The sequence below is a fragment of the Nylanderia fulva genome, unplaced genomic scaffold, assembly GCF_048542155.1.
Source record: "Nylanderia fulva isolate GAGA-0341 unplaced genomic scaffold, ASM4854215v1 Scaffold309, whole genome shotgun sequence".
Taxonomy (NCBI): domain Eukaryota; kingdom Metazoa; phylum Arthropoda; class Insecta; order Hymenoptera; family Formicidae; genus Nylanderia; species Nylanderia fulva.
This window is the reverse complement of record NW_028190378.1, coordinates 87,190-101,971: the sequence shown is the minus strand read 5'-3', so window position 1 is coordinate 101,971 and position 14,782 is coordinate 87,190. Positions and strand designations below refer to the sequence as shown.

General features: G+C 46.7%; 1 protein-coding gene across 1 annotated transcript; it reads right to left on the bottom strand.

The window, feature by feature from the left end:
- Nucleotides 1-2,122: 2,122 nt before the first annotated feature.
- LOC114946345 (uncharacterized) lies at nt 2,123-10,330 on the bottom strand. Its single transcript, XM_085484693.1, has 3 exons — nt 9,019-10,330; nt 5,378-8,909; nt 2,123-2,231 (listed from the first exon to the last, which is right to left on the bottom strand). The coding sequence occupies exons 1-3, from the start codon at nt 10,328-10,330 to the stop codon at nt 2,123-2,125; spliced, it is 4,953 nt and encodes a 1,650-aa protein (XP_085340819.1).
- Nucleotides 10,331-14,782: the final 4,452 nt, after the last annotated feature.

Here is a 14,782-nt window from a genome sequence, read left to right as displayed (position 1 = left end):
CAGGCATTGAGAATATCCGGTTTCCTGGACGTAATCTGCTTTTCCGTTAAAGAAGACCGAGATGTGCGAATGCATGCCACAGTGATATATCGTGCGGGATATCTCTAGTTTGCACTGTATAACTTCTGCATAGTTATATTCGGAAAGTTGTAATAGTTGTATTGTATATAAGTTTCTGTGGAGTTTGGGGTCTGATGATGGAGATTGCATTCTCCTACATCTAAGAGGGAAACGGCGGTAATGTTGAGATGCTGTCCACCACAATCAAATCCAATCAAGGCGAACGAAGTTTTAACGGAGAGTATTAGAATAATCCCTAACATCATGACAAGCTGTAACGCACAATCGGACTGGTTTACTAAATTAAATATTTTTATATATAAATTATTTAATATGTATGTGTGCACGCATACACACATATGTTTATGGGTATATATATATATGTGTACGTGCGGAGGCATTTCTTGCATTGGATGCGATAACGGTGCGTGATAAATCTTTTAATAATTGAATAGTATAATGTACATGATTTTATTGTCGTTGCTTTCTACGTCTGTTTTCAGATTCGCACATGGACATATATATATATGTGTGTATATATATATATATATATGTATATACATATACATATTCGTACAATTTATAAGTACAGGTACAAGTGTACGCTAACGTATAGGTGTATATGTTATAAATTATTTTTGCGTCTTATATCTATGTATATCGGTTGCGCGGTTGCAGGTTTTCTGCCCGTGTCTTTTGTAGGATTCGTAAAGATTATTCGAAAGTTTGCTATTGGATAGGATATAATTAGCTCGTCCACTGGTGAGGCTGGAGTCGTTTTCTCCGAGTTAATACAAGTGTAAGCGTATAATATATTATATTTTTAAGTACGTTAAGGTTTTCGCGAGGCTATTCATTATGGTTGAATACTATATTGATAGATAACTCTCGCGAGGAACGGAGTTACTACCAGTGAGCGAGTTAACGATAATCTGTAATAATATAAGGTGTATCGTATTAGCTAGAATATTGCGTGGATATAAGTCTCATGCAATATCAGGAGTTTTGTATGAAATGTACTTAAGTAAAGCATACCTCATACAAAGATGAAAAATAATGGCTAGAAATAGTAAGAATAAAGTTTTGAATAATGTACAGGGTTCATGCTGAACAACCTGTTTAGTTAGGGTGGTTTTCTGAAATGAGAATTTTACATATATCGTATTACTAAAATATACCTGTAATTTTAGCGTTGAGATTTTAGTAATCTTATAGGCGTACGAGCTGATAGCGAACCTGCAATTAGGAATACATATATTATTATACATGAATAATCTTGGATATATATATGTATATTTGTATGACGCGTGGTCATTCGTCTTTCCATCTAGTAAAACAATAATAATTATTAGCGTATTGTTTTATAATGTAGGCTGGTAATGATTAATGGTGGGTACTTTTCCGTCCCAGTATCTAATGGTATCGTTGCGTTTCCACACGTTTACTACGTATTGAATATAGGTAAAGAAACATTCTTCACAGTTAGTTATGGGTTCAATTTTGTAACAAGCATAGCGACAGTTGAGACATGGAATAGGAGGTGCGGTTTTGCAAACTAAAACGTGATAATTATAAATGTCTTTAGGTACCGATCGAGTTCTTCGCGTGATGCGACAAATTTGGCAATAATTATCGTAAACTGTGCTTTTATAGCATCTAGCTCTATGTATATTAGGAAAAAATAGTAATATTTTTTGTATTGAAGGAAATCTCTGTAACAGAGTGTGGAGTTCAACAATATTAGGGTGTTCGTAGTACGTGTTAGGGGCTGTTGCGTTGTGATCGCATGGATTGGTGGAGGACATTTTTCTTATAGTTTAAACAACTAGAGGTGGTTAAAAAAGTAATTCTTGATTTATGCTCATTAGATAATTAGTGCAAATTATACAACTTCGTATTAGGTTTGGAAATTGTTAGGAACTCGGAACATACAGAACACTGTGGTTCAGGATAACCTAATCCAATTACAACGGCGTGAGTATACCGTGTTTGGTAAAAGGAACGTGCGGCTAGATCGAGATTTGAATAACAATTCGTGCAACGTGCAGAATTAGTGACTACGTTACGATATCCGAAAACCTTTACGCAACGCAGCTTGCGAAGGAAAATATCTGATGTAGTGGGGAGCTTGTAGTTTGTCCTGGATGGACTGGTTGGCGATGCCAACACATCTGAAACCCAAAATTAGAAATACTGTTTTTCAACCTGGTTCTATATGTGCTAATTTTAACTTATCGATATGGACAATCCGCGGTTTATGTTCGATTAGGATTTTGGCGTTGTTGGAAGGTAGGATCTCTATTATTTCGTAGGGTCCTACGTAATGTGCTGAAAATTTTCCCTTCTTCGGTTCCTTTAGTACGAAAACATAATCTCCTATTTTAAACTGTCGAGAATTTACACGTTGATCATAATAGTATTTGCTTCTTTCTTTGGCTTTAATAAGATTTTGTCGCGCTTCTTCGCGGATATCATATAATTTGTTGAATAAAGTGTTTATGTATTCTTGATAAGTAGGTTCTAGAGGTTCTTCGATAGGTTGATACGCGGATGGCAATCTGGCTAGTCGTCCGAATATTAGTTCGTATGGCGAGAATTTTGTTCCTTTGTGGACGCTTGTATTATAAGAGAACATGGCGAGTTTAATGTATTCGTCTCAATTATCTTCTTTATCGATTTGTGTCTTTAAATATTCTACTAATACGTGATGTGACCGTTCTATAGATCCATTTGATTGAGGATGGTAAGCAGTGGTTTTGAAATGTTGAATATTGAATTTTTTAGTTAGGATGCGTATTAAAGTTGATAGAAAATTGGTACCTTGATCGGTAAGGATAGCTTTGGGAGTTCCATAAATGCAAATAAATTCTTTTGTAAAAGCGTCGGCTATCGTTAATGAAGTGGCTTCTTTTAATGGTACTGCTATAGAGTACTTTGTTAATAAATCTTGCATGGTTAAAATATATTTATTTCCGTTATTCGTGATAGGAAATGGTCCTACTATATCTAGTGAAACTTTGTCGAAAGCTGTACCAGGGGTATCCGTAATAATCATTGGTTGCTTGGTTTTAACGCGCGTTAATTTTTTTAACTGGCACTCGCGACATTTTCTAATAAATTCTTGAATATCTTGTTTCATTGTACTCCAAAAGTAATGAGGTCGAAGTCTATTAAATGTTTTCGTAACTCCTTTATGGCCACCGCATGCTGATGCATGGTTTTCTGAAATTAATTTTACGCGTTCTGTAGGGATAGGGTGATCGACTAAATTTTGACAAATAGTTATATTTATACGGGTGTCGTGGAAAAATTTCTTTAATTGGTTAACAACGTATGACCAAGGAATATCATCGAATTTATGCGTTTTGCTGATGCTAAAGGAGGTTAGTTGTAATTCGTTAACGCAGTCTAATAAAGAGCGTATACAATTTTTCACAGTTTGCGGTTCTACAGACAGTCGATTGTTTGTTCTTATCGGGATTGATATTAAATTATTTGATTTGATTTTCTTTACATTAACTCTTTCAAAATTGAGGTTTTCGTATGTGGGTAAAAGATTTGCAATGGAATAAAGTTCGGCTCCCTTGTCGTAAGGTGATCCGTCTAGACTTATAAAAATTACATGATTATCTTTTTGGTTTAATAAGTTATCTCTTATTTCGCGTATTTTTACTTTACTCGGAATTACGGGAGAGGGTTGTATAATTGGTATAGTTTCTGAAATTACTGGGTCGACGTAATCGTATTCTAAATTTAAATTTGACATATTTGCATAGTCATGATTATCGTTGTTAGGAATTGGACTCTCGTCATCTGAATCGGAATCGTTTTCAGTTATATTAACATAATTGGGGTTATCAATATTGTTACTGCGGTAGGGAATTAGAGCGTTTGTTTCAATTGATCTGACGGAAGGTCCTGGTCTACTTGAAAATATGGATTCGTCGGATGACTCATCATTATCTGAAGCGAATATTGGTAAAACTAAATCAGTGGGTGGATTCCGCGATAAAGCATCGGCATTATTATTTAGTGATCCCTTTTTGTATTTAATTTCGTAATTGTATTCTGCTAGCTTGGTGTGCAATATTCGGTGCTACGCGGAGTGATTATAGTTAGTGCGCGGACGCGAGTGTCAAGTTTAGGACGGCACAAAGAAGAAAATAAAGAAAGTTCACGGCACACAATATATATTTTTACAAATAATTATACAGCACAAAAGAAATGCTCTAATGCAAGCGAACTGCAATTAGAATGCGTTCAATGATTGCCGGAAGTGCAATCCAATGACAAAAAATCGATCTCCCGCGAGAAGTGCGACGAAAATCGAGAAGAGCGAAAAAAGAAAGCTGTCTGTGCAGCGCGAACGACTGGACGACGATAGACCCGTTCGACCAGAGAAAACGAGAACCAGCGTGATTGTTTTCTACCGACCTTCGAGAGAGTTCCGAGGTAAGGAACACCGTGTTTGTGTTCCTTCCACATAAAGATAGAATCCTCTCGAATGTCGGAGGACAAAATCACTTGTTGTCGTCGGTTATATTTATGACGAGACGGTTACCTGTCACCGTTCAAAACGACAGGTATTTCGAGCGTTAAAGACACGCGCGGTCTTGCGATATGGCGGGGCGCGTTCGCTTGCGATTGGCGCACGGAGATTTAGCGCGAACCGTCGCGCCAAATTCGAGCGGCTATTTCAGCGCAGTTAGCTGCGCTTGTCTCAAGGCGAAGAATGCACTCCGAGAATGCATTCACACACCCCCACACACACACACTTTCTCTCTCTCTCTCTCCCTAATCCGCAACATCCCGCCCGCCTTCGTTGGGTACACGCGACGAACTATCCTAGGGTTGCTAGGGATAATGTGTCGACTGGTTTATCGTTGTGACCGCGGGTCGAGCACGAACGCGAGTTTTGACAGGCGAGGTTAGGAGCCCCATGTGCCACGTGCTGAGCGAGTGGAGCTGCGACAAACGACAAAATATGCGAGACAGGTAAGTATGAGAAGAGTTAACGCAGTACAATTGACAATAGTGAGACGAACGACTAATTTTATAACTAATTTTACGATATTTCACAGGTATTTGCTGAGCGCGAGGTTGCACGAGACACGCGGTTACGCGGGGGTCCCGGACTCCACGGCGGCTACCGTCGGCAGTGGGACCAGTTTGACCACTGGCCGGGTCAGTTCACCGACGGTGGTGCGGACGTCCACCACGCGCACTTGGCCATCCTCGCCCGGGTGTAAGCGCGTAACTCGGGCGAGCGGCCACCGGCACGGCGGGGTGCTCTCTCCTTTGATGAGGCACAGCTGACCTTCGCAGAGGTTCCCCCGGGAGGTCCACCACTTGGGCCGTGGTGTGAGTCCCTGCAGGTATTCGCGGGTCCATCGCTGCCAGAGATGATCCCGCATCTGCTGCAGAAGTCGCCACCGGATTCAGACGGTTAGGAGGGGCGTCCAAGAGGGACGGCTCCGGGATGAGGAGAGGCCCTCCCACCAGGAAGTGTCCCGGCGTCAGGGCGTCAAGGTCGTCTGGATCATCCGACAAGACCCCGAGGGGCCTTGAGTTTAGGCAGGCTTCGACCTCCGCGAGGAGTGTGGACAGCTCCACGAAGGTGAGCTTAGCCTCTCCGATGGTGCGCCGCAGGTGATGTTTGACGGCCTTGACAGCCGCCTCCCACAGGCCGCCGAAATGGGGAGCCGACGGTGGGTTGAAGACCCACCGAACTCCCTCGTCTGCTAGGCGGCCAACGAGGGCGTGGACTTCGCCGCTCGCCGCCCTGAAGAGCTCTCTAAGTTGTCGATCCGCACCTACAAAATTGGTGCCGCAGTCGCTATACAGGGCCGTGCATCTCCCTCGACGCGACACGAACCGGCGAAAGGCGGCGAGGAAGGCTTCGGCAGAGTAGTCGCTGGTCACCTCCAGGTGGACGGCGCGGGTGCTGAAACATACGAAGATTACCAGGAAGCCCTTGTGGGCTTTGTGACCGCGGCCCTTCGTCGTCCTGAGCCAGACTGGGCCAGCGAGGTCCACGCCGGTGTGAAGGAAGGGTCGACTTGGTGTGACCCGCGTCCTCGGCAGATCTCCCATCTTCGGTTGCGGAGTGGCCGCCCGCCATCGTACGCAAGGTAGGCAGCGATGTATGTGGCTTCGTACCAGTTGACGGGCGCGTGGGATCCAAAACCGTTCCCTGATGTTCCCCACGGTGGACTGGACTCCACCATGCAGGGTGCGTCTGTGAGCGGCATCGATCACCAGGTAGGTGAGGTGAGATTCCGGTGGTAGGATGACTGGGTGTCGCTGGTCGGCATCCAGAACAGCGTGTTTCAGCCGCCCGCCAACCCGCAGGACCCCCTCATCGTCGAGCATGGGAGTCAACTTCCTGAGTGAGCTTCTGGTCGCCAGTGATTTCCCGGTACAAAGGTCCCGCAGCTCTAGGTGGAAGTTCGCTCCCTGGACTACCCGGATCCATCGAGTCAGGGCGGCGTCCATCTCCTCCGGCCTCAGTAGGTCAGGAGCAGCCTCGTCGCTGACGGGGCGGCGCTGGCGAGTTGCCCAACGCCAGATCCAGGAGGATACGCGTAGCAACCGGCGAAGGCTGGAGAATCGGCGAAGCTCTTCAGGTTCCAGCACTTCCCTGACCACGTGGCATTTTTGCGGTCGCTGTTCTGGCAGGCTGGTCTCTTCCTGGGATCCTACATCCTTCGGCCAGGTGTCAGGATGACCGCTGAGGTAGGTCGGCCCATGCCACCACAAGGGATGGCGTAGCAGCTCCCTCGGCGACACCCCCCGGGAGGCGCAGTCAGCTGGATTGTCTCTGCCGGGTACGTGCCGCCATTTTGCGTCCTGGTTCTCTCGGTGGATTTCGGCGACTCGGTTGGCTACAAATGTTGTCCATCTTGCAGGGTGTCCTCGGATCCAGCCGAGCGTGACTGTGGAGTCTGTCCAAAGATGCACCGCCGATCCTTCAAGGCCCAAGGAGGACCGGACGTGTTCGGCCAGTTTAGCCAAGAGGGTGGCCCCGCAAAGCTCCAGGCGGGGAAGCGATACACGCTTGACCGGTGCGACCTTGGTCTTAGCGACTACTAGGGTCACGTCGGGCTGCCCGTTGATCACGCTCCTGAGGTAGATCACGGCAGCGTAGGCTCGTTCGGAGGCGTCGCAGAATCCGTGCAGCTGTTGCGAGTTGTTTGCAGCGTCACTCTGGAACCAGCGTGGCACCCTGATCTCCTCAAGCAAGGGCAGCTCCTCTTCCAATCGGGTCCACTCGGCGGCGTCGTCCCTTGTCAGCGGAGCGTCCCAGTCTAGCTGCTGTATCCAGGCTGATTGGACGAGCAGCTTGGCACGTACTATGATCAGCGCCAACCAGCCTAGTGGGTCGAAGAGACGTGCTGTCTGCGAGAGCACCGATCTCTTCGTCGGTAGAGCCGTTGAGGTTGGTCGTACGGAGAGGGAGAGAACATCCTCCCTTGGATTCCATCGGAGGCCCAGGACGGAGTGACTCTCAGACGGCAGTCGGGCACCTGTCATGACGTCCAAGCGATGTGCGAGCGGGATTTTTACCAGAAGGCGATCGTCGTTGGCAGCCCACTTCCTAAGCGGGAAGCCGCCCGCCGTACAGAGCGCGGCCACCTGGTCCAGGAGGTCGTCCGCTGCATCCAGTGTGGCGGCTCCGGTGAGTACATCGTCCATGTAGACATCCTGGCGCAGTACATCGGCGCCCAGCGGAAAGCGGCCAACCTCGTCGATCGCGAGTTGATGGAGCACGCGGATGGCGAGGTACGGTGCGCTCGCTAGGCCGTACGTCACGGTATTCAGCTGGAATTCCTTGACCTCGTCTCCCTCTGTCCACAGGATCCGCTGCAAGTCCCGGTCGTCGCGGTGCAGCTGTATCTGACGATACATCATCTTGATGTCGGCGACAAAGACATAGCGGTGTCGCCGCCAGCGAGTCAAGGTGTCGGCTAGCAACGGCAGCAAGTTACGTCCGGTGAGCAGCCAGTTGTTCAGTGACGACCCGCCGCCAGTACGCGCCGAGCCGTTGAACACCACCCGGATCTTGGACGTCGTGCTTGAGCTCCGTAGCACCCCGTGGTGAGGCAGGAAGCAGATTCTGGAACCTGGTGAGAGCGACGCGGCTGAGACAGGCGACATGTGTCCGAGTGTCAGGTACTCGTTCATGAAGTCGCGATACAGTAGACCGAATTCGCGATCGTGAATGAACCGACGCCTCATGACGTCGAGGAGCCGTGACGCGATGCGGCGCGTGGAGCTGAGATCCGGCAGCCCCGGACGGAACGGTAGTCGCACCTGATAGCGACCGTCTTCAAGTCGCACGTGGGTGCTCACAAAATGATCTTCGCACTCCTGTTCGTCAGCGGTCAGCGGCAAGGCGGCCTGAGGAGTCTCTTCGGTCTCCCAGAAGCGGCGTACGAGAGCTACCAGATCGTCACCCGTGGAGCATTGTAGAGACGACACGGGAGCCGCGACGTGACCGGCTCCAACGACGCCCAGCAGCACCCAGCCAAAGCGAGTCAACAGGGCACCGGGCTCGCGTGGTCCTCCTCGGCGAAAGCCCTCCGGCAGAGCGAGGTCCAGATAGACATCGGCGCCAAGCAGCAACTCCACAGCATCCCGGCGGTGGAACTCCGGGTCTGCAAGCTCGAGACCGTCGAGGTGGGGCCAGGAACGGGCCTCGCCCTCCGAGGTTCCGCCGTACACCGTGAGGCGTGGGAAGACAAGCGGCGAGACGGCGAGCGCAAAGTGTCCATCGCGAGAGGAAACGGTGGCGGTGATTCGTCCGTGAGTGACGCCCGTTTGGATGCCTCCCACTCCAAAGATGGCCACTGACGATGGGGTCCGCGGGAGCCGAAGTCGCTGCGCTAAGGATTCCGCTATCAGCGAGGTTTCTGAGCCCGGGTCGATCAGCGCGCGGACCGCATGCCGAGTACCCACGCTGGTCGGCCACGAATACACGGGCAGTTGCCAGAAGCGCCGGTCCACACTCCCGGGGTGGTCGCCTCGCGACGTGGACCGTCGTCGTCGAAGATGAGGAGGCAGTCGCAGGTAAGGCCACAGCCGCAAAGGCGTCGTGCAACGTCGTGTGATGCCGGCCTGAGCATGTAGCGCACGCCTTGTGCGACTTATAATCGGCTAGCAGATGACGACCCAGGCAGTTCCAGCACCGCTGGTGAGTGTTGATGGCTTCCCGTTTCTCGCTAACCGTCTTCTTCTTGTACTGTTCACAATAAGCAATAAAGTGATCCCTTTTGCAGAGTGGACAGCTGCGGTTCGGATCAGACCCCCTGGTACCCACATGGCTGCTGCGAGAGGAGCGGCTGGACTTCTCCGTTGGCTTGGCAGGCGCTACGGTCTTCACTGACTGGAGGACCTCCCAGGTCATCAGTTGCTCCTGGAGGAACTCCCGGAGCTTGTCGTAGGACGGAGGCTCCGACGACCTTCCGAGGGAGCTCTCCCACTCACGCCGAGTTTCAGCGTCCAACAGCTCGACGACCAGGTGGACGAATAGGTCCGTGCAGTCGGAGATCGGGCGCCCGATGCCCTTCAGTGCACCGACTGTCGTGAGCACGCCGTGGAACAGTCGGCGTAGTCCATCGGCTGACGGGGCCTTCAATCGCGGCAGCGAAGTGAAGTCTGTCAGGTATGATCTGACCAGTAAGCGTTTATTTTCGAAATACGTAGTCAATAATTCCCACGCATCCTCCAAATTTTCTTCAGTAGACGGCAGGTTGCGAATCAGCTGTTCAGCATCACCCTTTACGCTGGTTTTCAGGTAATGCAGCTGTTCAATCTTTGTCAAGGACGCGTCTCCTAGGACCATGGAGCTGAACAGATCTCGGTAGGCTGGCCAGTCCTCGAACTTGCCGCTAAACTGCGGTAGGTTGATCCGCGGTAAAGTTCGGCGGGACGGAGCCGTCTCTCGGACCCGTTCGCCGAGGGCGGGCCCCACAGGCTCGATGAACTGCTCCTCCAGTCCGGCGAGTTCGGAGCGCTGCCCATAATACGCCGTCTCAACCTTGCTGAGGAGGTCCTCGGTGGTGTACTTCTTCCGCTTGATCTCCTTCCAGAAGTGGGCGCGGAGCTCTTCATGCTGTTCCGTGAATTTGGCCCATTTATCGTCCAGGACGCGGATTGCAGCCTGGACAGTGTGGGCGTTCAATTTGCTCGCCCCGATCTTCTTCAAGTTCTCCGCGCTACGCAGTATGCGTAGGTAGAGCTCATGCTGAGCGTCGATCATTTGATCCATGTTCATTTTCTTTGTCACAAGTCACTGAACACTCACACGGTCACGGAGCCCGCACTCACCCCGACGGCGAAGTTCAATAGGTGCCGGGCGCGACAAATTAACGACCTGTCGATGATCCGGCTCGAAGGACCAGCAAATGTGCAATATTCGGTGCTACGCGGAGTGATTATAGTTAGTGCGCGGACGCGAGTGTCAAGTTTAGGACGGCACAAAAAAGAAAATAAAGAAAGTTTACGGCACACAATATATATTTTTACAAATAATTATACAGCACAAAAGAAATGCTCTAATGCAAGCGAACTGCAATTAGAAGCGTTCAATGATTGCCGGAAGTGCAATCCAATGACAAAAAATCGATCTCCCGCGAGAAGTGCGACGAAAATCGAGAAGAGCGAAAAAAGAAAGCTGTCTGTGCGCGCGAACGACTGGACGACGATAGACCCGTTTGACCAGAGAAAACGAGAACCAGCGTGATTGTTTTCTACCGACCTTCGAGAGAGTTCCGAGGTAAGGAACACCGTGTTTGTGTTCCTTCCACATAAAGATAGAATCCTCTCGAATGTCGGAGGACAAAATCACTTGTTGTCGTCGGTTATATTTATGACGAGACGGTTACCTGTCACCGTTCAAAACGACAGGTATTTCGAGCGTTAAAGACACGCGCGGTCTTGCGATATGGCGGGGCGCGTTCGCTCGCGATTGGCGCACGGAGATTTAGCGCGAACCGTCGCGCCAAATTCGAGCGGCTATTTCAGCGCAGTTAGCTGCGCTTGTCTCAAGGCGAAGAATGCACTCCAAAATGCATTCACACACCCCCACACACACACACTTTCTCTCTCTCTCTTTCTCTCTCTCTCTCTCCCTAATCCGCAACACTTGGTTTTCTACTTCCAGAGTCTGGAGGTTGGATCTTTTATGGAATGTAGCCAAATAAAGGTTTGTGATCAGTTATTATAGTAAAAAGTCTTCCGTATAAGTAGGGTCTGAATGGCTAATACAATATATGACGGCTAGGCATTCTTTTTCGATCGTGGAATAATTTTGTTCCGCGGTATTTAAAATTCGAGAAGTATATGAGACAGGAAGATCTTTTCCTACCGGTCCCTGACTTAAAATTCCGCCTATCGCATACCCTGATGCGTCGGTAGTTAGTATGAAAGGTCTAGTAAAATCAGGATATTGGAGAATGGGATATGAACATAACGAGTGTTTCAAAGAGTTAAAAGCTTCTACTTGTTTTAATTGCCAATTGAATATGCTATCCTTTTTCAATAAATCTGTTAATGGTTTCGCGACTTTAGAAAAATTAGGTATAAATCTTCGGTAATATCCGGCTAAACCGAGAAATTGCTTTATGTTTTTCGGATTTTTTGGAGTTGGAAAGTGCATTATTGATTTTATTTTGCCCGGGTCTGGTTTGACTCCGTTCGCGCCTATTTTATGGCCTAAATAAGCTACTTCATGCCTTAGAAATTCGCACTTGTCTGGTTGTAATTGTAATTTCGCGTCTCGTAATCTTTGCATTAATCTTTCACATTTGATTTCGTGTTCTCTTAATGATCGTGCGTAAATGACAATGTCGTCCATATAGACGAATAATTCGTTTCCTTGTAATCCCGATAATACATTATCCATAAGTCTTTGGAAAGTAGCGGGTGCGTTTTTTAAACCGAATGGCATGCGCTTGAATTGATAATGCCCATATGGCGTAGAAAATGCTGTTTTTTGAGCGTCTTTAGTTGACATAGAAATTTGATGAAATCCGGAAGCTAAATCAAATATTGAAAAGTATTTGGCTGATCCTAATTGGTCAAGCATATCTGTTATATTAGGAAGAGGATAGGCGTCTCCTATAGTTTTTTCGTTTAATCCTCGATAATCTATAACCATACGCCAACGTTTATTGCCTTGTGAATCTGGTTTTTTCGGTACTATCCAGATTGGTAAGTTATACGGCGATGTAGAATACTCGACTAAATTATTTTTTAATAATTCGCCGACTTGTTTGTCAATTTCTTCTTTATGGACAGGAGGAAACCTGTATTGTTTGTTATGAATAGGAATTTCGTTAATAGTAGGAATGTAGTGTTGAGTTGCGTTTGTAGTCCCTAAGGATTCGTTAGGCAAGTGGAATCTATCTGAATGCTTAGTAAGAATTGATCTAACATGATCAACTTCTTCAGGATTTAAATGTTCGAGTCTCAAAAGTTTTTCGACAGCATGTGGTCGATAAGAATTAGTAGAATTGTCGTTGGTCGAGAAGAGCCCTAGGGTTCTCGCACAATCGACGGAATTAGAAATTTCATCTCCCATTACCGGGGTCTCCCGACTCTCGGTAATATACTCTTCATTGCAAGACATTGAATGCCCTAAGGTTTCAATGTATCTAGTAGATTTGTCTCCCATCTCTTCTTCGTTTTGGAATCGCACTGAATGCCCTGAGGTTCCAGTGTGATTAGTATAATCTCCCATCTTCGTCGTTTCGTTTAGGTAATGTACGCCGTGCCCTAAGGTCTTCGTACAATACATGGATTTGTCTCCCATCTCTTCTTCAGAAAGTACCGAATGCCCTAAGGTTTCGGTCCGATTAATGTATTCTCCCATTTCTTCGTCTTCAAAAAGTACGTCGAGCCCTAAGGTCTTGGTACTCTCATTAATAGATTCGCGAGATTCAAAATCAAAAATTTCTACGGACGGAATGTCGATTTTGAGATCCTCCTCGGTGGTATTAAATACCGGTAAGTATGTTCTTCCGTTTGAGTGAGTAATGAGTGCGTCTCCGAAGAACATCTTGTCAGCGAGGGTTTGTAAGGGTAAGTATCCAGTATGTATTTCTGGATTAGAAATATGAATGCAACAAGGAGTGACAGTCCTTGCTTTGAGATGTAATTTTTCAACTTCATAGGTGATGAAAGGAATGATAATTGCGTCGTGATGAAGGCATCTATCCTTATAATTTATGATGATGCTTCTTTCTTTCAAGAAAGCGTTTCCTAGGATCCCGTCTTGGGGAATGCAAATGGAGTCTGATATTACATGGAACAGGGTAGGTTTGTCTAACAAGTGGATAGTTATGGAACCTAAAGTTACTATCGTTTCAGAGGAAATGCCTCGAATGGATATAATGTTTTCTTTATCTAGATTGACGTGAGGTAATACAAATTGTTGTTTGATAAGATTTATGCCAGAGCCTGAATCAATCATGAAATTGCATTCATGTGATAAGTGTGGGGATATAAGTTTGATAGAAGGTAAGTTGTTGTGTTTAATCTCGTTATCTACACTGCAGATTCGAGTGATGTTGTTGGAATTGATTGCTGTGTAAGGATCATGTTTGCAGGTTGAGTGCGTTCTGTCGGGGCTTCGTTCCGGCGGACGTCGGATTGTACCGGAACGCTTTGGGGGTTTCCCGAATTAGCAAAAGAAGTACTAGGTTGAGCCTGATTTTGTTCGAGCGATTTTTTGTAAGCGAGTTTCCGGCATTCGCTCATGAAGTGACCGGAACTTTTGCAGTAACGACAGATTTTAGTGGCTGGATAATTTGGTCCGGGTTGACCAGGTATCAAAGGTTTAATAAAAGGAGCAGTAGTAGAATTATTATTGTTGCGCTGAATTTTTAATTATTGGAGGGTAATTATCAACATTGTTCACGGTTTGTCTTGCCGTCGGATAGTTTACATCGGCACGAGGTAAAGTGTAAGCGCGATTAAAAGCGGTAGTTTTCTTTCGAAGATTTTCGGCTTCTAGGGTCTTGGATAATTGAATAGCTGAGACAATGCTTTGTTCAAAAGTATATGGTCGTTCTAATTTCACGCGGATTAATAAATCGGAAGGTAATCCGTTAATAAAACTGTTAGTAACGTTTTTTTCAATGTTATCTCTAACTTCGTCGTCGAGATTTCCACAGACATCGGCTTCCCCATCTATAATTGCCGTTCTTAATTCTTGAACGCGCGCGATGTAATAAAAAATGTTCTCATTCTGTTTCATAAATATGTTTGCTAACTCTCCTCTATATTGATGGATTTGTTCGGTCCGAAAATAAGTTTTAAACGTCGTGTTAGATCTCGTAGGCTATTAAATTCAACTCCCTCGATCGCGGCGTAAGCATGTCCTTGCAATTTGTTAATAATTAGTTGAACTAAATGATATTCTTGATATCCGGGAATTAGTTGAAGTGCTCTTTCGCAAATTTTCGTGAAATGGAGGACAGACATCTTATGTCCATCAAATTTAGGGATAGTGTCTATAGCGTCTTTCAAACGAATAGGAGAATTTAGTTGTAAAGGAGTGGGTGGTCTTTGTGTTTCTATTTTATCATAATGTTCCTGCATATTGTTGGAATGTTCGACTATATCTATAAGTCGTGATAAGCGAATTACTTGTTCTGATAATTTTTCCATAAGGGTTAATATTGTAGCTAATTGTTCTGAAATTCCGGTTACCGAACCG

Coding starts and splice junctions, on each gene's coding strand:
- LOC114946345 (XM_085484693.1), bottom strand. CDS start 10,330: ATGGATCAAATGATCGACGCTCAGCATGAGCTCTACCTACGCATACTG. Junction 8,910..9,018: donor TGTATTCGTGGCCGACCAGC/GTGGGTACTCGG, acceptor CCCCATCGTCAG/TGGCCATCTTTGGAGTGGGA. Junction 2,232..5,377: donor CCGGGGGAACCTCTGCGAAG/GTCAGCTGTGCC, acceptor TTTGGGTTTCAG/ATGTGTTGGCATCGCCAACC.